Here is a 22,500-nt window from a genome sequence, read left to right on the forward strand (position 1 = left end):
CACCTCCAGCTTGCTCTTGGGGACTCTATAGTAGTATTATAGTAGTACTATAGTATTATTGCAGTACTCACCACCTCCAGCTTGCTCTTGGGGACTCTATAGTAGTATTATAGTAGTACTATAGTATTATTGCAGTACTCACCACCTCCAGCTTGCTCTTGGGGACTCTATAGTAGTATTATAGTAGTACTATAGTATTATTGCAGTACTCACCACCTCCAGCTTGCTCTTGGGGACTCTATAGTAGTATTATAGTAGTACTATAGTATTATTGCAGTACTCACCACCTCCAGCTTGCTCTTGGGGACTCTATAGTAGTATTATAGTAGTACTATAGTATTATTGCAGTACTCACCACCTCCAGCTTGCTCTTGGGGACTCTATAGTAGTATTATAGTAGTACTATAGTATTATTGCAGTACTCACCACCTCCAGCTTGCTCTTGGGGACTCTATAGTAGTATTATAGTAGTACTATAGTATTATTGCAGTACTCACCACCTCCAGCTTGCTCTTGGGGACTCTATAGTAGTATTACAGTAGTACTATAGTATTATTGCAGTACTCACCACCTCCAGCTTGCTCTTGGGGACTCTATAGTAGTATTATAGTAGTACTATAGTATTATTGCAGTACTCACCACCTCCAGCTTGCTCTTGGGGACTCTATAGTAGTATTATAGTAGTACTATAGTATTATTGCAGTACTCACCACCTCCAGCTTGCTCTTGGGGACTCTATAGTAGTACTATAGTATTATTGCAGTACTCACCACCTCCAGCTTGCTCTTGGGGACTCTATAGTAGTATTATAGTAGTACTATAGTATTATTGCAGTACTCACCACCTCCAGCTTGCTCTTGGGGACTCTATAGTAGTATTATAGTAGTACTATAGTACTATTGCAGTACTCACCACCTCCAGCTTGCTCTTGGGGACTCTATAGTAGTATTATAGTAGTACTATAGTATTATTGCAGTACTCACCACCTCCAGCTTGCTCTTGGGGACTCTATAGTAGTATTATAGTAGTACTATAGTACTATTGCAGTACTCACCACCTCCAGCTTGCTCTTGGGGACTCTATAGTAGTATTATAGTAGTACTATAGTACTATTGCAGTACTCACCACCTCCAGCTTGCTCTTGGGGACTCTATAGTAGTATTATAGTAGTACTATAGTATTATTGCAGTACTCACCACCTCCAGCTGGCTCTTGGGGACTCTATAGTAGTATTACAGTAGTACTATAGTATTATTGCAGTACTCACCACCTCCAGCTTGCTCTTGGGGACTCTATAGTAGTATTATAGTAGTACTATAGTACTATTGCAGTACTCACCACCTCCAGCTTGCTCTTGGGGACTCTATAGTAGTATTATAGTAGTACTATAGTATTAATGCAGTACTCACCACCTCCAGCTTGCTCTTGGGGACTCTATAGTAGTATTATAGTAGTACTATAGTATTATTGCAGTACTCACCACCTCCAGCTTGCTCTTGGGGACTCTATAGTAGTATTATAGTAGTACTATAGTATTATTGCAGTACTCACCACCTCCAGCTTGCTCTTGGGGACTCTGCAGATGCAGTTGGTCCCAAAGTTGGTGTCCCGTGTCTGGATGCATCGAAGACAGCACAGGTTCTCGTATCCCTGTTTCTTCCACTTAGCGATCAGATTCTTATCAGCATAACTCTCCTTTATACAGTAGTCATACAGCTCTACACACACACAGGACACAGGACGCACACACACACACACAGGACGCACACACACACACACAGGACGCACACACACACACACACAGGACACACACAGGACACACACAGGACACACACACACACACACACACAGAGAGAGAGAGAAAGAGCATTATACCTAAAAACCCAAACCCTAAAATAAGCAAACTCAACGCTCCACTAGCCTCTGCATCTTATATATTCAGTGTACGACGGTCTTCCTCTGCTGACGGTCTTCCTCTTATGTAACAGTAATATCTATCTCTGCTGACGGTCTTCCTCTTATGTAACAGTAATATCTATCTCTGCTGACGGTCTTCCTCTGCTGACGGTCTTCCTCTTATGTAACAGTAATATCTATCTCTGCTGACGGTCTTCCTCTTATGTAACAGTAATATTATCTATCTCTGCTGACGGTCTTCCTCTTATGTAACAGTAATATCTATCTCTGCTGACGGTCTTCCTCTTATGTAACAGTAATATTATCTACCTCTGCTGACGGTCTTCCTCTTATGTAACAGTAATATCTATCTCTGCTGACGGTCTTCCTCTTATGTAACAGTAATATCTATCTCTGCTGACGGTCTTCCTCTTATGTAACAGTAATATCTATCTCTGCTGACGGCGTTCCTCTTATGTAACAGTAATATCTATCTCTGCTGACGGTCTTCCTCTTATGTAACAGTAATATCTATCTCTGCTGACGGTCTTCCTCTTATGTAACAGTAATATCTATCTCTGCTGACGGTCTTCCTCTTATGTAACAGTAATATTATCTATCTCTGCTGACGGTCTTCCTCTTATGTAACAGTAATATCTATCTCTGCTGACGGTCTTCCTCTTATGTAACAGTAATATCTATCTCTGCTGACGGCGTTCCTCTTATGTAACAGTAATATCTATCTCTGCTGACGGCGTTCCTCTTATGTAACAGTAATATCTATCTCTGCTGACGGTCTTCCTCTTATGTAACAGTAATATCTATCTCTGCTGACGGTCTTCCTCTTATGTAACAGTAATATCTATCTCTGCTGACGGTCTTCCTCTTATGTAACAGTAATATTATCTCTGCTGACGGTCTTCCTCTTATGTAACAGTAATATTATCTATCTCTGCTGACGGTCTTCCTCTGCTGACGGTCTTCCTCTTATGTAACAGTAATATCTATCTCTGCTGACGGTCTTCCTCTTATGTAACAGTAATATTATCTATCTCTGCTGACGGTCTTCCTCTTATGTAACAGTAATATCTATCTCTGCTGACGGTCTTCCTCTTATGTAACAGTAATATCTATCTCTGCTGACGGTCTTCCTCTTATGTAACAGTAATATTATCTATCTCTGCTGACGGTCTTCCTCTTATGTAACAGTAATATCTATCTCTGCTGACGGTCTTCCTCTTATGTAACAGTAATATCTATCTCTGCTGACGGTCTTCCTCTTATGTAACAGTAATATCTATCTCTGCTGACGGTCTTCCTCTTATGTAACAGTAATATCTATCTCTGCTGACGGTCTTCCTCTTATGTAACAGTAATATCTATCTCTGCTGACGGTCTTCCTCTTATGTAACAGTAATATCTATCTCTGCTGACGGTCTTCCTCTTATGTAACAGTAATATCTATCTCTGCTGACGGTCTTCCTCTTATGTAACAGTAATATTATCTATCTCTGCTGACGGTCTTCCTCTTATGTAACAGTAATATTATCTATCTCTGCTGACGGTCTTCCTCTTATGTAACAGTAATATCTATCTCTGCTGACGGTCTTCCTCTTATGTAACAGTAATATCTATCTCTGCTGACGGTCTTCCTCTTATGTAACAGTAATATTATCTATCTCTGCTGACGGTCTTCCTCTTATGTAACAGTAATATCTATCTCTGCTGACGGTCTTCCTCTTATGTAACAGTAATATCTATCTCTGCTGACGGTCTTCCTCTTATGTAACAGTAATATCTATCTCTGCTGACGGTCTTCCTCTTATGTAACAGTAATATTATCTACCTCTGCTGACGGTCTTCCTCTTATGTAACAGTAATATTATCTACCTCTGCTGATGGCGTTCCTCTTATGTAACAGTAATATCTATCTCTGCTGACGGTCTTCCTCTTATGTAACAGTAATATCTATCTCTGCTGACGGTCTTCCTCTTATGTAACAGTAATATCTATCTCTGCTGACGGTCTTCCTCTTATGTAACAGTAATATCTATCTCTGCTGACGGTCTTCCTCTTATGTAACAGTAATATCTATCTCTGCTGACGGTCTTCCTCTTATGTAACAGTAATATCTATCTCTGCTGACGGTCTTCCTCTTATGTAACAGTAATATCTATCTCTGCTGACGGTCTTCCTCTTATGTAACAGTAATATCTATCTCTGCTGACGGTCTTCCTCTTATGTAACAGTAATATCTACCTCTGCTGACGGTCTTCCTCTTATGTAACAGTAATATTATCTACCTCTGCTGACGGTCTTCCTCTTATGTAACAGTAATATCTATCTCTGCTGACGGTCTTCCTCTTATGTAACAGTAATATCTATCTCTGCTGACGGTCTTCCTCTTATGTAACAGTAATATCTATCTCTGCTGACGGTCTTCCTCTTATGTAACAGTAATATCTATCTCTGCTGACGGTCTTCCTCTTATGTAACAGTAATATCTATCTCTGCTGACGGTCTTCCTCTTATGTAACAGTAATATCTATCTCTGCTGACGGTCTTCCTCTTATGTAACAGTAATATCTATCTCTGCTGACGGTCTTCCTCTTATGTAACAGTAATATCTATCTCTGCTGACGGTCTTCCTCTTATGTAACAGTAATATCTATCTCTGCTGACGGTCTTCCTCTTATGTAACAGTAATATTATCTACCTCTGCTGACGGTCTTCCTCTTATGTAACAGTAATATTATCTACCTCTGCTGACGGTCTTCCTCTTATGTAACAGTAATATCTACCTCTGCTGACGGTCTTCCTCTTATGTAACAGTAATATTATCTACCTCTGCTGACGGTCTTCCTCTTATGTAACAGTAATATCTATCTCTGCTGACGGTCTTCCTCTTATGTAACAGTAATATCTATCTCTGCTGACGGTCTTCCTCTTATGTAACAGTAATATCTATCTCTGCTGACGGTCTTCCTCTTATGTAACAGTAATATCTATCTCTGCTGACGGTCTTCCTCTTATGTAACAGTAATATCTATCTCTGCTGACGGTCTTCCTCTTATGTAACAGTAATATCTATCTCTGCTGACGGTCTTCCTCTTATGTAACAGTAATATCTATCTCTGCTGACGGTCTTCCTCTGCTGACGGTCTTCCTCTTATGTAACAGTAATATCTATCTCTGCTGACGGTCTTCCTCTTATGTAACAGTAATATCTATCTCTGCTGACGGTCTTCCTCTTATGTAACAGTAATATCTACCTCTGCTGACGGTCTTCCTCTTATGTAACAGTATTATCTACCTCTGCTGACGGTCTTCCTCTTATGTAACAGTAATATCTACCTCTGCTGACGGTCTTCCTCTTATGTAACAGTAATATCTATCTCTGCTGACGGTCTTCCTCTTATGTAACAGTAATATCTATCTCTGCTGACGGTCTTCCTCTTATGTAACAGTAATATCTATCTCTGCTGACGGTCTTCCTCTTATGTAACAGTAATATCTATCTCTGCTGACGGTCTTCCTCTTATGTAACAGTAATATCTATCTCTGCTGACGGTCTTCCTCTTATGTAACAGTAATATCTACCTCTGCTGACGGTCTTCCTCTTATGTAACAGTAATATCTACCTCTGCTGACGGTCTTCCTCTTATGTAACAGTAATATCTATCTCTGCTGACGGTCTTCCTCTTATGTAACAGTAATATCTATCTCTGCTGACGGTCTTCCTCTTATGTAACAGTAATATCTATCTCTGCTGACGGTCTTCCTCTTATGTAACAGTAATATCTATCTCTGCTGACGGTCTTCCTCTTATGTAACAGTAATATCTATCTCTGCTGACGGTCTTCCTCTTATGTAACAGTAATATCTATCTCTGCTGACGGTCTTCCTCTTATGTAACAGTAATATCTATCTCTGCTGACGGTCTTCCTCTTATGTAACAGTAATATTATCTATCTCTGCTGACGGTCTTCCTCTTATGTAACAGTAATATCTATCTCTGCTGACGGTCTTCCTCTTATGTAACAGTAATATCTATCTCTGCTGACGGTCTTCCTCTTATGTAACAGTAATATCTATCTCTGCTGACGGTCTTCCTCTTATGTAACAGTAATATCTATCTCTGCTGACGGTCTTCCTCTTATGTAACAGTAATATCTATCTCTGCTGACGGTCTTCCTCTTATGTAACAGTAATATCTATCTCTGCTGACGGTCTTCCTCTTATGTAACAGTAATATCTATCTCTGCTGACGGTCTTCCTCTTATGTAACAGTAATATCTATCTCTGCTGACGGTCTTCCTCTTATGTAACAGTAATATCTATCTCTGCTGACGGTCTTCCTCTTATGTAACAGTAATATCTATCTCTGCTGACGGTCTTCCTCTTATGTAACAGTAATATCTATCTCTGCTGACGGTCTTCCTCTTATGTAACAGTAATATCTATCTCTGCTGACGGTCTTCCTCTTATGTAACAGTAATATCTATCTCTGCTGACGGTCTTCCTCTTATGTAACAGTAATATCTATCTCTGCTGACGGTCTTCCTCTTATGTAACAGTAATATTATCTACCTCTGCTGACGGTCTTCCTCTTATGTAACAGTAATATCTATCTCTGCTGACGGTCTTCCTCTTATGTAACAGTAATATCTATCTCTGCTGACGGTCTTCCTCTTATGTAACAGTAAAATTATCTACCTCTGCTGACGGTCTTCCTCTTATGTAACAGTAATATCTATCTCTGCTGACGGCGTTCCTCTTATGTAACAGTAATATCTACCTCTGCTGACGGTCTTCCTCTTATGTAACAGTAATATCTATCTCTGCTGACGGTCTTCCTCTTATGTAACAGTAATATCTATCTCTGCTGACGGTCTTCCTCTTATGTAACAGTAATATCTATCTCTGCTGATGGTCTTCCTCTTATGTAACAGTAATATCTATCTCTGCTGACGGTCTTCCTCTTATGTAACAGTAATATCTATCTCTGCTGACGGTCTTCCTCTTATGTAACAGTAATATTATCTACCTCTGCTGACGGTCTTCCTCTTATGTAACAGTAATATTATCTACCTCTGCTGATGGTCTTCCTCTTATGTAACAGTAATATCTATCTCTGCTGACGGTCTTCCTCTTATGTAACAGTAATATCTATCTCTGCTGACGGTCTTCCTCTGCTGACGGTCTTCCTCTTATGTAACAGTAATATCTATCTCTGCTGACGGTCTTCCTCTTATGTAACAGTAATATCTATCTCTGCTGACGGCGTTCCTCTTATGTAACAGTAATATTATCTACCTCTGCTGATGGCCTTCCTCTTGTAGAACAAGTCGAAGATATATCTGCTCCTCTGATGATGCAGTCTGAATATCGGCCACAGGGACTCCACCTTCCGCTTTCCCTCGTGAGGCTCCGTCTCGGCTGTAAGGAGACAAATCGCAACCTCGTCATCGATACAATACAGGAATTATCCAAGATTTCCCCCATTCTCCAAGATTTCCCCCATTCTCCAAGATTTCCCCCATTCTCCAAGATTTCCCCATTCTCCAAGATTTCCCCCATTCTCCAAGATTTCCCCACCATTCTCCAAGATTTCCCCACCATTCTCCAAGATTTCCCCACCATTCTCCAAGATTTCCCCACCATTCTCCAAGATTCCCCCATTCTCCAAGATTTCCCCACCATTCTCCAAGATTTCCCCACCATTCTCCAAGATTTCCCCATTCTCCAAGATTTCCCCATTCTCCAAGATTTCCCCATTCTCCAAGATTTCCCCATTCATACATCAACTTTATATTGTAGCTAGCTAAGTAGCTAATAGTTTGGCTGGTTGATTACCCTAGCTCAACTAACTACACTGAACAACAATATAAAAAAAAAACGCAACATGTAAAGTGTTGGTCCCATGTTTCCATACAGTAAAAAAACGTATTTCTCTCTTAAATTTTTGAGAACAAATGTGTTTACATCCCTGTTAGTGAGCATTTCTACTTTTTCAAGATAATCCATCCAACTGACAGGTGCGGCATATCAAGAAGCAGATTAAACAACACAGGTGCACCTTGTGCTGGGGGACAATAAAAGGCCACTCTAAAAAATGTGCAGTTTTGTCACAACAACTCAATGCCACAGATGTCTCAAGTTGAGGGAGTGTGCAATTGGCATGCTGACTGCAGGAACGTCTACCAGAGCTGTTGCCAGAGAATTGAAATGTTCATTCCTCTACCATAAGCCACCTCCGTCATTTTAGAGAATTTGGCTGTATTTTTTTTTTTTTTTTTTTAAAGGTATCTGTGACCAACAGATGCATATCTGTATTCCCAGTCATGTGAAATCCATAGATTAGGACCTAATGAATGTATTGCAGTTTAAGGATTTCCTTCTATGAACTCAGTAACATTTTGTTTTTACCTTGTTGCGTTTATATTATTGTTCAGTGTAGTTAACTTAGAAGCTACCTATCTAAAACCTCAACCTTTTGGTTATGATTGTCGAGGTATCTGAACAATAACCCACAATACGACAAAGGAAACATGCAAATAGCTGAAGGCGAGACAGAGGGGTTGTAGGTATCTGGCTGTACGGACAGCCTCGTTAGGTTACGGAGAAGTTAGTCAGTCACAATAAAAACAGGACTGATCCAAATCAGATTCATACAACAACTTGATAATATAGCTTAGTTGAGACTGGTTGAATATCCCCCCCAAAATATTAAATGTTAACATTTGTGTAGACATGATGTTAGCTGAGCCTCGTTTTGTTACAGTCGGAGTAGAGGATTTAGTTAGCTTAGGTGGCTAACATTATTAGCTAGCAAAAAATATGTTTTACCTTCTCTCATTTTTTGGTCTAATTCGTCCAAAGTCGGTTCAATCAACTCCCAGCCATCGGGAGGTGGTTTCCTGCTCCTCTTTACTTTCGGCATCGCGTTTAATCAAAACGGATTATTTAACCAAAATGAAAAACAATAAACCTTATTTCCCCCCCCTCGCGTAGTATATATTTTTTTTGGTGTGTATTGATTTCGTAGGCCTGCTCACCGTCGCTTCTTATTGACGTCACGGCTCGATCCTCGATCGCACGATATGTACGTCACTCAATTCTATTTCATTCAATTGAGGGGCTTTTTGCTGCGTTCATAACAACTGGGAACTCGGGGAAAACTCCGACTACAGTGCGTTCACAACAACTGGGAACTCGGGGAAAACTCCGACTACAGTGCGTTCACAACAACTGGGAACTCGGGGGGGGGGGGGGGGGGAAAGTGTTCGGATGCTCTTGATTGACAACGTGTTCCAGTTCCCGCCCAATATCCAGCCATTTCACACGGCCATTGAAGAGGAAGTGGGACCAACATTCCAACAGGCCACCAATCAACAGCCTGATCAACTCTATGTGAAGGAGATGTGTCGCGCTGCATGAGACAAATGGGGGGGGGTCACACCAGATACTGACTGGTTCTCTGATCCACACCCCTAACTTTCTTTTTATAAAGGTATCTGTGACCGACAGATGCATATCTGTATTCCCAGTCGTGTGAAATCCATAGATTAGGGCCTAAGGCATTGATTTCAATTGACTTATTTCCATATATGAACTGTAACTTAGTAAAAATCTTTGAAATTGTTGCAAATTGGCATTTTTAGTTTTTGTTCAGTGTATTTAAATCATGATTCTATCTAATATAATATCATCAACAGGTTAGACTTGTCCATTTGGTGATTTTTCTGAAAAAAAGGCTGTATCATAAATAACTACCCATTATTTATTTTATTTTATTTTATTTACATCAGTCACAGTCAAATATACCCACAATGCATCATGAATTTGATGCTCTGGAACACTGGCTCCCTGGCCTCTTCTTCCATCCCCTTCTCTCTTCTCCATCCTACACATCTGAAAACGGGATGTAAACGTGGGGTATTTTGTTTTCTCCTCTCCAGTCGTTTCAGTGTAGAAGACAGATGAGACAGAGAGAAGGATTTCAGTGTAGAAGACAGAGAGGAGAGTTAGAGAGGAGGTTTTCAGTGTAGAAGACAGAGGAGAGGAGGAGAGGGGGATTTCAGTGTAGAAGACAGAGGAGAGGAGGATTTCAGTGTAGAAGACAGAGGAGAGGAGGATTTCAGTGTAGAAGACAGAGAGGAGAGGAGGATTTCAGTGTAGAAGACAGAGAGGAGAGGAGGATTTCAGTGTAGAAGACAGAGAGGAGAGGGGGATTTCAGTGTGAGCAGAGGAGAGGAGGACAGGAGGCAGAGGAGGGGGATTTCAGTGTAGAAGACAGACAGGAGAGGGGGATTTCAGTGTAGAAGACAGAGGAGAGGAGGATTTCAGTGTAGAAGACAGAGGAGAGGGGGATTTCAGTGTAGAAGACAGACAGGAGGATTTCAGTGTAGAAGACAGACAGGAGGATTTCAGTGTAGAAGACAGACAGGAGAGGGGAATTTCAGTGTAGAAGACAGAGGAGAGGAGGATTTCAGTGTAGAAGACAGAGGAGAGGGGGATTTCAGTGTAGAAGACAGAGGAGAGGGGGATTTCAGTGTAGAAGACAGAGGAGAGGGGGGTTTGAGTGTAGAAGACAGAGGAGAGGGGGATTTCAGTGTAGAAGACAGAGGAGAGGAGGATTTCAGTGTAGAAGACAGAGGAGAGGGGGATTTCAGTGTAGAAGACAGAGGAGAGGAGGATTTCAGTGTAGAAGACAGAGGAGAGGGGGGTTTGAGTGTAGAAGACAGAGAGGAGAGGGGGATTTCAGTGTAGAAGACAGAGGAGAGGAGGATTTTAATGTAGAAGACAGAGGAGAGGGGGATTTCAGTGTAGAAGACAGAGGAGAGGAGGATTTCAGTGTAGAAGACAGAGAGGAGAGGGGGATTTCAGTGTAGAAGACAGAGGAGAGGGGGATTTCAGTGTAGAAGACAGAGGAGAGTCAGAGACCAGGAGGATCCATGTCTGAGAGAGTAGGTAGTGATTTTACTTGACAAAGGACATTTAAACACTCAAACTGGACAGTTTTATCTCCATCTCTTCATTCAAAGACTCAATCATGGACACTCTTACTGACAGTTGTGGCTGCTTTGTGTGATGTATTGTTGTCTCTACCTTATTGCCCCTTTGTGCTGTTGTCTGAGCCCAATAATGTTTGTACCCTGTGCTGTTGCTACCATGTTGTGTTGCTACCATGTTGTGTTGCTACCATGCTGTGTTGTCATGTGTTGCTGCTGTAACAGTATAGCTTCCGTCCCTCTCCTCGCCCCCAACCTGGGCTTGAACCAGGGACCCTCTGCACACATCAATAACTGACACCCCACGAAGCATCGTTACCCATCGCGCCACAAAAATCCGCGGCCCCTTGCAGAGCAAAGGGGAACTACTACTTCAAGGTCTCAGAGCGAGTGACGTCACCCGATTAAAAACGCTATTAGAGCACACCACCGCTAACTAACTAGCCATTTTCACATCGGTTACACTGCCTTGCTATGTTGTTGTCTTAGGTTTCTCTTTATGTAGTGTTGTGTTGCTGCCTTGCTGTGTTGTTGTCTTAGGTCTCTCTTTATGTAGTGTTGTGTTGCTGCCATGCTATGTTGTTGTCTTAGGTCTCTCTTTATGTAGTGTTGTGTTGCTGCCATGCTGTGTTGTTGTCTTAGGTCTCTCTTTATGTAGTGTTGTGTTGCTGCCATGCTGTGTTGTTGTCTTAGGTCTCTCTTTATGTAGTGTTGTGTTGTCTCTCTTGTCGTGATGTGTGTTTTGTCCTATTTTAAAACATTTTATTAAATGTTTAATCCCAGGCCCCGTCCCCGCAGGAGGCCTTTGGTAGGCCGTCATTGTAAATAAGAATGTTTTCTTCACTGACTTGCCTCGTTAAACTAAACACTCAGCGTGTTCTCTGATGAAACACTCACTAAACTAAACACTCACTAAACTAAACACTCACTAAACTAAACACTCACTAAACTAAAACACTCACTAAACTAAACACTCACTAAACTAAAACACTCACTAAACTAAACACTCACTAAACTAAACACTCAGTATGTTCTCTGATGAAACACTCACTAAACTAAACACTCACTAAACTAAAAACACTCACTAAACTAAAACACTCACTAAACTAAAACACTCACTAAACTAAACACTCACTAAACTAAACACTCACTAAACTAAACACTCACTAAACTAAACACTCACTAAACTAAACACTCAGCATGTTCTCTGATGAAACACTCACTAAACTAAACACTCACTAAACTAAACACTCACTAAACTAAACACTCACTAAACACTCACTAAACTAAACACTCACTAAACTAAACACTCACTAAACTAAACACTCACTAAACTAAACACTCACTAAACTAAACACTCACTAAACTAAACACTCAGCATGTTCTCTGATGAAACACTCACTAAACTAAACACTCACTAAACTAAACACTCACTAAACTAAACACTCACTAAACACTCACTAAACTAAACACTCACTAAACTAAACACTCAGTGTGTTCTCTGATGAAACACTCACTAAACTAAACACTCACTAAACTAAACACTCACTAAACTAAAACACTCACTAAACTAAAACACTCACTAAACTAAAACACTCACTAAACTAAAACACTCACTAAACTAAAACACTCACTAAACTAAACACTCAGCATGTTCTCTGATGAAACACTCACTAAACTAAACACTCACTAAACTAAACACTCACTAAACTAAAACACTCACTAAACTAAACACTCACTAAACTAAACACTCAGTATGTTCTCTGATGAAACACTCACTAAACTAAACACTCACTAAACTAAAACACTCACTAAACTAAACACTCACTAAACACTCACTAAACTAAACACTCACTAAACTAAACACTCACTAAACTAAACACTCACTAAACTAAACACTCACTAAACTAAACACTCACTAAACTAAACACTCACTAAACTAAAACACTCACTAAACTAAACACTCACTAAACTAAAACACTCACTAAACTAAACACTCACTAAACTAAACACTCAGTATGTTCTCTGATGAAACACTCACTAAACTAAACACTCACTAAACTAAACACTCACTAAACTAAAACACTCACTAAACTAAAACACTCACTAAACTAAACACTCCACTACACCACCTAAACACTCACTAAACTAAACACTCACTAAACTAAACACTCACTAAACTAAACACTCACTAAACTAAACACTCAGCATGTTCTCTGATGAAACACTCACTAAACTAAACACTCACTAAACTAAACACTCACTAAACTACACCACACCTCCACTAAACACTCACTAAACTAAACACTCACTAAACTAAACACTCAGTGTGTTCTCTGATGAAACACTCACTAAACTAAACACTCACTAAACTAAACACTCACTAAACTAAACACTCACTAAACTAAACACTCACTAAACTAAACACTCACTAAACTAAACACTCACTAAACTAAACACTTAGCGTGTTCTCTGATGAAACACTCACTAAACTAAACACTCACTAAACTAAACACTCACTAAACTAAAACACTCACTAAACTAAAACACTCACTAAACTAAACACTCAGCATGTTCTCTGATGAAACACTCCCCCCACTAAACTAAACACTCACTAAACTAAACACTCACTAAACTAAACACTCACTAAACTACACACACTCACTAAACTAACAAACACTCCACTAAACTAAACACTCACTAAACTAAACTAAACACTCACTAAACTAAACTAAACACTCACTAAACTAAACTAAACACTCACTAAACTAAACTAAACACTCACTAAACTAAACACTCAGCATGTTCTCTGATGAAACACTCACTAAATTACACTCAGAAAGAGTAGAAATTTTCCTACATTTTTTATTAAGTAAAAAAAGATCCCTTCCTGGGTGAAACGGGCTCACCCCCCCAGGGTACAAATCATGCTCACCCTGGAACTAGGGAGATACTGAAGTATGTTGAGCTTTCCTTCTCTTCTGAGTGATGGGGGGCGGCAGGTAGCCTAGTGGTTAGAGGGGGGAGGCAGGTAGCCTAGTGGTTAGAGCGCTGGACTAGTAATCAGAAGGTTGCAAGATCAAATGCCTGAGCCGACAAGGTAAAAAGGGAAAAACTTACCTCAATCCAGGGATGGGATATGCCACCTTTATCCACACTGCTCCAATCGACAAGATTGAAATAGTGCTATAGTAACCATTTGAAGTATGGTGGCTATATGCGTTACCTTTTCCAGCCCATATCTCACGCTAGCTCAATGGGGGGGGGGATCTTAATGTAACCATGATTGCATTCTGACCCCAGTGCAGCTCTGTGTAAACAAGCGTAATGGTAGGGTCGGCATCTTCTGGCAAGTTCACATCCAAACTCTCTCATAGATCGATTACTCAGGCTTTTAACCCCCCCCCCCCCCCCCCCCCCCCCCCCTCCCACACAGGTCAAAGGTTGGAGTTCAACCCGCCCGTCTTCTGGAGGGCAGGAGAAACAAGATGGCAGATCAACAAGACAAAACGGACTTGTCTTAGTTAACCAACTTTCCCCACTGTTGATTTTTCTACACATTTCAAATATACAATTAGCTAGCCAAAGCAATCTAGAGCAAACGCCTCTTATGGTTGATATATCAGCTACTTTAGCGAGATTTCACAGGTTAGCTGATTGCGAACTGCCGTTAGACTGCTAGCTAAGCTAAGCTAAGCTAGCTTGTTTCTGTCTGGTCGGAAGCGGGGGTGAGACTGCTAGCTAAGCTAGGCTAGGCTAGCTTGTTTCTGTCTGGTCGGAAGCGGGGGTGAGACTGCTAGCTAAGCTAAGTTAGGCAAGCTTGTTTCTGTCTGGTCGGAAGCGGGGGTGAGACTGCTAGCTAAGCTAGGCTAGGCAAGCTTGTTTCTGTCTGGTCGGAAGCGGGGGTGAGACTGCTAGCTAAGCTAGGCTAGGCTAGCTTGTTTCTGTCTGGTCGGAAGCGGGGGTGAGACTGCTAGCTAAGTTAAGTTAGGCTAGCTTGTTTCTGTCTGGTCGGAAGCGGGGGTGAGACTGCCATCATGCAGGACCTGATAGCCACCGTGGACCACATCAAGTTTGATCTAGAGATAGCTGTGGAGCAGCAGCTGGGGGCTCAGCCTCTCCCTTTCCCCGGGATGGACAGTAAGTAGTCGCTACTTACTAAGTTAGCCGGCTCGTTAGCTAGGACGGGGCTGGTAGCCGTAGCCGGTACTGTTGTAGTTTTAGCATGGTAGCTAACGTTAGCTCGGTACTGTTGTAGTTTTAGCATGGTAGCTAACGTTAGCTAGGTACTGTTGTAGTTTTAGCATGGTAGCTAACGTTAGCTCGGTACTGTTGTAGTTTTAGCATGGTAGCTAACGTTAGCTCGGTACTGTTGTAGTTTTAGCATGGTAGCTAAGCTAACTTGGCTAGTTTAGCTAACTTATGAACTGATTTTATAATTAGGTGTGTTTTTTTTTTTGTATTGTTGCAGAGTTTGAGGCTGCAGTGTGTTAGGTTCATGTATTGTTTTGTATTGTAACTTCCTGTGTCTGTCTGTCTGTAGAGTCCGGGGCTGCTGTGTGTGAGTTCTTCATGAGAGCGGCCTGTCTCAAAGGTGAGAGTGTTACCTGTGATGAGTTCTCTGTATGTGACTGATACAGACTCCTCTACAAGTGTGTGTGTGTATCTGCTGGGGGATGTGTGTATAAACTGATCTGTGTGTGTGTGTGTATAGGAACTGACCCAGTGTGTGTGTGTGTTGATATGAACTGTGTGTGTATAAAGTGATCAGTGTGTGTGTGTTGCTGCAGGTGATATGTGTATAAAGTGATCAGTGTGTGTGTGTTGCTGCAGGTGAGATGTGTATAAAGTGATCAGTGTGTGTGTGTTGCTGCAGGTGATATGTGTATAAAGTGATCAGTGTGTGTGTGTTGCTGCAGGTGGGATGTGTATAAAGTGATCAGTGTGTGTGTGTTGCTGCAGGTGGGATGTGTATAAAGTGATCAGTGTGTGTGTGTTGCTGCAGGTGGGATGTGTATAAAGTGATCAGTGTGTGTGTGTGTTGCTGCAGGTGGTGTGTGTATAAAGTGATCAGTGTGTGTGTGTTGCTGCAGGTGGATGTGTATAAAGTGATCAGTGTGTGTGTGTGTGTGTGTGTGTGTGTGTGTGTGTGTGTGTGTGTGTTGCTGCAGGTGGTATGTGTATAAAGTGATCAGTGTGTGTTGCTGCAGGTGTGATGTGTATAAAGTGATCAGTGTGTGTGTGTGTGTTTGCTGCAGGTGGTATGTGTATAAAGTGATCAGTGTGTGTGTGTGTTGCTGCAGGTGGATGTGTATAAAGTGATCAGTGTGTGTGTGTGTGTGTGTTGCTGCAGGTGGGATGTGTATAAAGTGATCAGTGTGTGTGTGTTGCTGCAGGTGGATGTGTATAAAGTGATCAGGTGTGTGTGTGTGTGTGTGTTGCTGCAGGTGGTGTGTGTATAAAGTGATCAGTGTGTGTGTGTTGCTGCAGGTGGATGTGTATAAAGTGATCAGTGTGTGTGTGTGTGCGTTGCTGCAGGTGGTGTGTGTATAAAGTGATCAGTGTGTGTGTGTTGCTGCAGGTGGTATGTGTATAAAGTGATCAGTGTGTGTGTGTTGCTGCAGGTGGTATGTGTATAAAGTGATCAGTGTGTGTTGCTGCAGGTGGGATGTGTATAAAGTGATCAGTGTGTGTGTTGCTGCAGGTGGTATGTGTATAAAGTGATCAGTGTGTGTGTGTGTGTGTGTGTGTTGCTGCAGGTGGTATGTGTATAAAGTGATCAGTGTGTGTTGCTGCAGGTGGGATGTGTATAAAGTGATCAGTGTGTGTGTGTTGCTGCAGGTGGATGTGTATAAAGTGATCAGTGTGTGTGTTGCTGCAGGTGGTATGTGTATAAAGTGATCAGTGTGTGTGTGTGTGTGTTGCTGCAGGTGGTATGTGTATAAAGTGATCAGTGTGTGTTGCTGCAGGTGGGATGTGTATAAAGTGATCAGTGTGTGTGTGTGTTGCTGCAGGTGGATGTGTATAAAGTGATCAGTGTGTGTGTGTGTTGCTGCAGGTGGTATGTGTATAAAGTGATCAGTGTGTGTTGCTGCAGGTGGGATGTGTATAAAGTGATCAGTGTGTGTGTGTGTTGCTGCAGGTGGTATGTGTATAAAGTGATCAGTGTGTGTGTGTGTTGCTGCAGGTGGATGTGTATAAAGTGATCAGTGTGTGTGTGTGTGTGTGTTGCTGCAGGTGGGATGTGTATAAAGTGATCAGTGTGTGTGTGTTGCTGCAGGTGGATGTGTATAAAGTGATCAGTGTGTGTGTTGCTGCAGGTGGTGTGTGTATAAAGTGATCAGTGTGTGTGTGTTGCTGCAGGTGGATGTGTATAAAGTGATCAGTGTGTGTGTGTGTGTGTGTGTGTTGCTGCAGGTGGTGTGTGTATAAAGTGATCAGTGTGTGTTGCTGCAGGTGGTATGTGTATAAAGTGATCAGTGTGTGTGTGTTGCTGCAGGTGGTATGTGTATAAAGTGATCAGTGTGTGTTGCTGCATGTGGGATGTGTATAAAGTGATCAGTGTGGTGTGTTGCTGCAGGTGGTATGTGTATAAAGTGATCAGTGTGTGTGTGTGTGTGTGTGTGTGTTGCTGCAGGTGGTATGTGTATAAAGTGATCAGTGTGTGTTGCTGCAGGTGGGATGTGTATAAAGTGATCAGTGTGTGTGTGTGTGTGTGTTGCTGCAGGTGGATGTGTATAAAGTGATCAGGGTGTGTGTGTTGCTGCAGGTGGTATGTGTATAAAGTGATCAGTGTGTGTGTGTGTGTGTTGCTGCAGGTGGTATGTGTATAAAGTGATCAGTGGTGTGTTTGCTGCAGGTGGGATGTGTATAAAGTGATCAGTGTGTGTGTGTGTTGCTGCAGGTGGTATGTGTATAAAGTGATCAGTGTGTGTGTGTGTTGCTGCAGGTGGATGTGTATAAAGTGATCAGTGTGTGTGTGTGGGTGTTGCTGCAGGTGGAATGTGTATAAAGTGATCAGTGTGTGTGTGTTGCTGCAGGTGGGATGTATATAAAGTGATCAGTGTGTGTGTGTGTGTGTTGCTGCAGGTGGGATGTGTATAAAGTGATCAGTGTGTGTGTGTGTTGCTGCAGGTGGAATGTGTATAAAGTGATCAGTGTGTGTGGTTGCTGCAGGTGGGATGTGTATAAAGTGATCAGTGTGTGTGTGTGTGGGTGTTGCTGCAGGTGGGATGTGTATAAAGTGATCAGTGTGTGTGTGTGTGTGTGTGTGTGTTGCTGCAGGTGGGATGTGTATAAAGTGATCAGTGTGTGTGTTGCTGCAGGTGGAATGTGTATAAAGTGATCTGTGTGTGTGTGCGTGTGTTGCTGCAGGTGGGATGTGTCCTTTCCGTCACATCAGTGGGGAGAAGACAGTGGTGTGTAAACACTGGCTCAGAGGACTCTGTAAGAAGGGAGATCAGTGTGAGTTTCTACACGAGTACGACATGACCAAGATGCCCGAGTGTTACTTCTACTCCAAGTTCGGTATGTGGCTGGGCTTTATTTAACCTTTATTTAACCTTTATTTAACCCTTTATTTAACCTTTATTTAACCCTTTATTTAACCCTTTATTTAACCCTTTATTTAACCTTTATTTAACCTTTATTTAACCCTTTATTTACCCTTTATTTAACCTTTATTTAACCTTTTATTTAACCCTTTATTTAACCCTTTATTTAACCCTTTATTTAACCTTTATTTAACCCTTTATTTAACCTTTATTTAATCTTTATTTAGCCTTTTATTTAACCTTTTATTTAACCTTTTATTTAACCTTTATTTAACCCTTTATTGAACCCTTTATTGAACCCTTTATTTAACCTTTATTTAACCCTTTATTTAACCCTTTATTTAACCCTTTATTTAACCTTTATTTAATCTTTATTTAGCCTTTTATTTAACCTTTTATTTAACCTTTACTTAACCCTTTATTTAACCCTTTATTTAACCCTTTATTTAACCCTTATTTAACCCTTTATTTAACCTTTATTTAACCCTTTATTTAACCCTTTATTTAACCTTTATTTAACCTTTATTAAACCATTGAACCTTTATTGAACCTTTATTTAACCCTTTATTGAACCCTTTATTTAACCTTTATTTAACCTTTTATTTAACCTTTTATTTAACCTTTTATTTAACCTGGTAAGTCAGTTAAGAACAATTTCTTATTTTACAATGACGGCCTCCTGCGGTGGCTGGGATTTAAAAAAAGATTATAGGACAAAACACACATCTCAACGAGAGACGACAACACAGCATGGCAGCAACACAACACTACATAAAGAGAGACCTGAGACAACAACACAGCATGGCAGCAACACATGACAACACAGCATGGTAGCAACACATGACAACACAGCATGGTAGCAACACATGACAACACAGCATGGTAGCAACACATGACAACACAGCATGGTAGCAACACATGACAACACAGCATGGTAGCAACACATGACAACACAGCATGGTAGCAACACATGACAACACAGCATGGCAGCAACACAACATGACAACACAGCATGGCAGCAACACAACATGACAACACAGCATGGTAGCAACACATGACAACACAGCATGGTAGCAACACATGACAACACAGCATGGCAGCAAAACATGACAACACAGCATGGTAGCAACACATGACAACACAGCATGGTAGCAACACATGACAACACAGCAAGGCAACAACACATGACAATACAGCATGGTAGCAACACATGACAACACAGCAACACATGACAACACAGCATGGCAGCAACACATGACAACACAGCATGGCAGCAACACATGACAACACAACAACAGCATGGCAGCAACACAACATGGCAGCAACACAACATGGCAGCAACACAACATGGCAGCAACACAACATGGCAGCAACATGGCAGCAACACAACATGGCAGCAACACAACATGGCAGCAACACAACATGGCAGCAACACAACATGGCAGCAACACAACATGGCAGCAACATGGCAGCAACACAACATGGCAGCAACATGGCAGCAACACATGGCAGCAACACAACATGGCAGCAACATGGCAGAAACATGGCAGCAACATGACAACAACATGGCAGCAACATGACAACATGGCAGCAACACAACATGGCAGCAACACAACATGGCAGCAACACAACGTGGCAGCAACACAACAGCAACACAACATGGCAGCAACACAACATGACAACAACATGGCAGAAACACAACATGACAACAACACAACATGGCAGCAACACAACATGGCAGCAACACAACATGGCAGCAACACAACATGACAACAACATGGTAGCAACACAACATGGTAGCATCACAACATGGTACAAACATTATTGGGCTCAGACAACAGCACAAAGGGCAAGAAGGTAGAGACAACAATACATCACAAAAAGCAGCCACAACTGTCAGTAAGAGTGTCCATGATTGAGTCTTTGAATGAAGAGATGGAGATAAAACTGTCCAGTTTGAGTGTTTGTTGCAGCTCGTTCCAGCCCCATCTGTATTGGCTAACTGTCTACTGCAGTTCTCCCATCTGTATCGGCTAACTGTCTACTGCAGTTCCCCCCATCTGTATCGGCTAACTGTACCGTGGTGCCCCCATCTGTATCGGCTAAATGTCTACTGCAGTTCCCCCTATCTGTATTGGCTAACTGTCTACTGCAGTTCTCCCCATCTGTATCGGCTAACTGTCTACCGCGGTGCCCCCATCTGTATCGGCTAACTGTCTACCGCGGTGCCCCCATCTGTATGGGCTAACTGTCTACCGCGGTGCCCCCATCTGTATGGGCTAACTGTCTACCGCGGTGCCCCCATCTGTATGGGCTAACTGTCTACCGCGGTGCCCCCATCTGTATGGGCTAACTGTCTACCGCGGTGCCCCCATCTGTATGGGCTAACTGTCTACCGCGGTGCCCCCATCTGTATGGGCTAACTGTCTACCGCGGTGCCCCCATCTGTATGGGCTAACTGTCTACCGCGGTGCCCCCATCTGTATGGGCTAACTGTCTACCGCGGTGCCCCCATCTGTATGGGCTAACTGTCTACCGCGGTGCCCCCATCTGTATGGGCTAACTGTGTACCGCGGTGCCCCCATCTGTATGGGCTAACTGTCTACCGCGGTGCCCCCATCTGTATCAGCTAACTGTGTACCGCGGTGCCCCCATCTGTATGGGCTAACTGTGTGTGTCTCTGTGTGTCTAGGAGAGTGCAGTAACAAGGAGTGTCCGTTCCTCCACATCGACCCAGAGTCTAAGATCAAAGACTGCCCCTGGTATGACAGAGGCTTCTGCAAACATGGTACGTCCTCTCACTCACTCACTCGCTCTCTCACACTCTCACTCTCTCTCGCTCTCTCACTCTCTGTCTCTGACTCACTCTCTCTCTCACACGCTCTCTCTCTCTCACACGCTCTCTCTCTCTCACACGCTCTCTCTCTCTCACACGCTCTCTCTCTCTCACACGCTCTCTCTCACACGCTCTCTCTCACTCTCTCTCACTCTCACGCTCTCTCTCACTCACGCTCTCTCTCTCACTCACACTCACTCACTCACTCACTCTCTCTGTCTCTCACTCTCTCTCTCTGTCTCTCACTCACTCTCTCTGTCTCTCTGTCTCTCTGTCTCTCACTCACTCACTCACTCTCTCTCTCTCACTCACTGCTCCAGCACTAAGAGACTAAACAGACCGTGGTGCCGACCGCTGGTTCACAGCAGCAGGTGTCTCTTCTTCCTCAGAACATCAACTGTCATTTCCTGTTCACTTCCTGATAGGTTGAGTCGCCACGGTGCACTTCCTGACGTGTTGAGTCGCCACGGTGCACTTCCTGACGTGTTGAGTCGCCACGGTGCACTTCCTGACGTGTTGAGTCGCCACGGTGCACTTCCTGACGTGTTGAGTCGCCACGGTGCACTTCCTGACGTGTTGAGTCGCCACGGTGCACTTCCTGACGTGTTGAGTCGCCACGGTGCACTTCCCGATGGGTTGAGTCGCCACGGTGCACTTCCTGATGTGTTGAGTCGCCACCGTTCACTTCCTGATGTGTTGAGTCGCCACCGTTCACTTCCTGAGGTGTTGAGTCGCCACCGTTCACTTCCTGACGTGTTGAGTCGCCACCGTTCACTTCCTGACGTGTTGAGTCGCCACCGTTCACTTCCTGACGTGTTGAGTCGCCACCGTTCACTTCCTGACGTGTTGAGTCGCCACCGTTCACTTCCTGACGTGTTGAGTCGCCACCGTTCACTTCCTGACGTGTTGAGTCGCCACCGTTCACTTCCTGACGTGTTGAGTCGCCACCGTTCACTTCCTGACGTGTTGAGTCGCCACCGTTCACTTCCTGACGTGTTGAGTCGCCACCGTTCACTTCCTGACGTGTTGAGTCGCCACCGTTCACTTCCTGATGTGTTGAGTCGCCACCGTTCACTTCCTGACGTGTTGAGTCGCCACCGTTCACTTCCTGACGTGTTGAGTCGCCACCGTTCACTTCCTGACGTGTTGAGTCGCCACCGTTCACTTCCTGACGTGTTGAGTCGCCACCGTTCACTTCCTG

General features: G+C 42.8%; 2 protein-coding genes across 9 annotated transcripts in view; one reads left to right on the forward strand and one right to left on the reverse strand.

Annotated features, from left to right (window-relative positions):
• The window catches only part of LOC123732728 (protein BUD31 homolog), a 13,306-nt gene extending 4,316 nt beyond the window's left edge, over positions 1-8,990 (reverse strand). For both annotated transcript variants that reach the window (XR_014391607.1, XM_082972506.1), the window contains exons 1-3: positions 8,746-8,990; positions 7,213-7,335; positions 1,552-1,718 (exon numbers count right to left, since the gene is read on the reverse strand). Coding sequence is in view for 1 of the 2 variants with exons in the window: in XM_082972506.1 (XP_082828632.1) it covers positions 1,552-1,718; positions 7,213-7,335; positions 8,746-8,839 (384 nt within the window). In the remaining variant the exon portion in view is untranslated. The remainder of the gene's footprint in view (positions 1-1,551; positions 1,719-7,212; positions 7,336-8,745) is intronic.
• A 5,360-nt stretch (positions 8,991-14,350) lies between these two features.
• LOC123740234 (cleavage and polyadenylation specificity factor subunit 4) overlaps positions 14,351-22,500 on the forward strand; it is a 26,967-nt gene continuing 18,817 nt past the window's right edge. For all 7 annotated transcript variants that reach the window (XR_014391613.1, XR_014391609.1, XR_014391612.1 and 4 more), the window contains exons 1-4: positions 14,351-15,050; positions 15,454-15,504; positions 18,285-18,437; positions 21,156-21,251. Coding sequence is in view for 2 of the 7 variants with exons in the window: in XM_082972514.1 (XP_082828640.1) it covers positions 14,948-15,050; positions 15,454-15,504; positions 18,285-18,437; positions 21,156-21,251 (403 nt within the window). In the remaining 5 variants the exon portion in view is untranslated. The remainder of the gene's footprint in view (positions 15,051-15,453; positions 15,505-18,284; positions 18,438-21,155; positions 21,252-22,500) is intronic.

Source organism: Salmo salar, unplaced genomic scaffold, assembly GCF_965601325.2.
Source record: "Salmo salar unplaced genomic scaffold, fSalSal1 ptg000721l, whole genome shotgun sequence".
NCBI classification, from domain to species: Eukaryota; Metazoa; Chordata; class Actinopteri; order Salmoniformes; family Salmonidae; genus Salmo; species Salmo salar.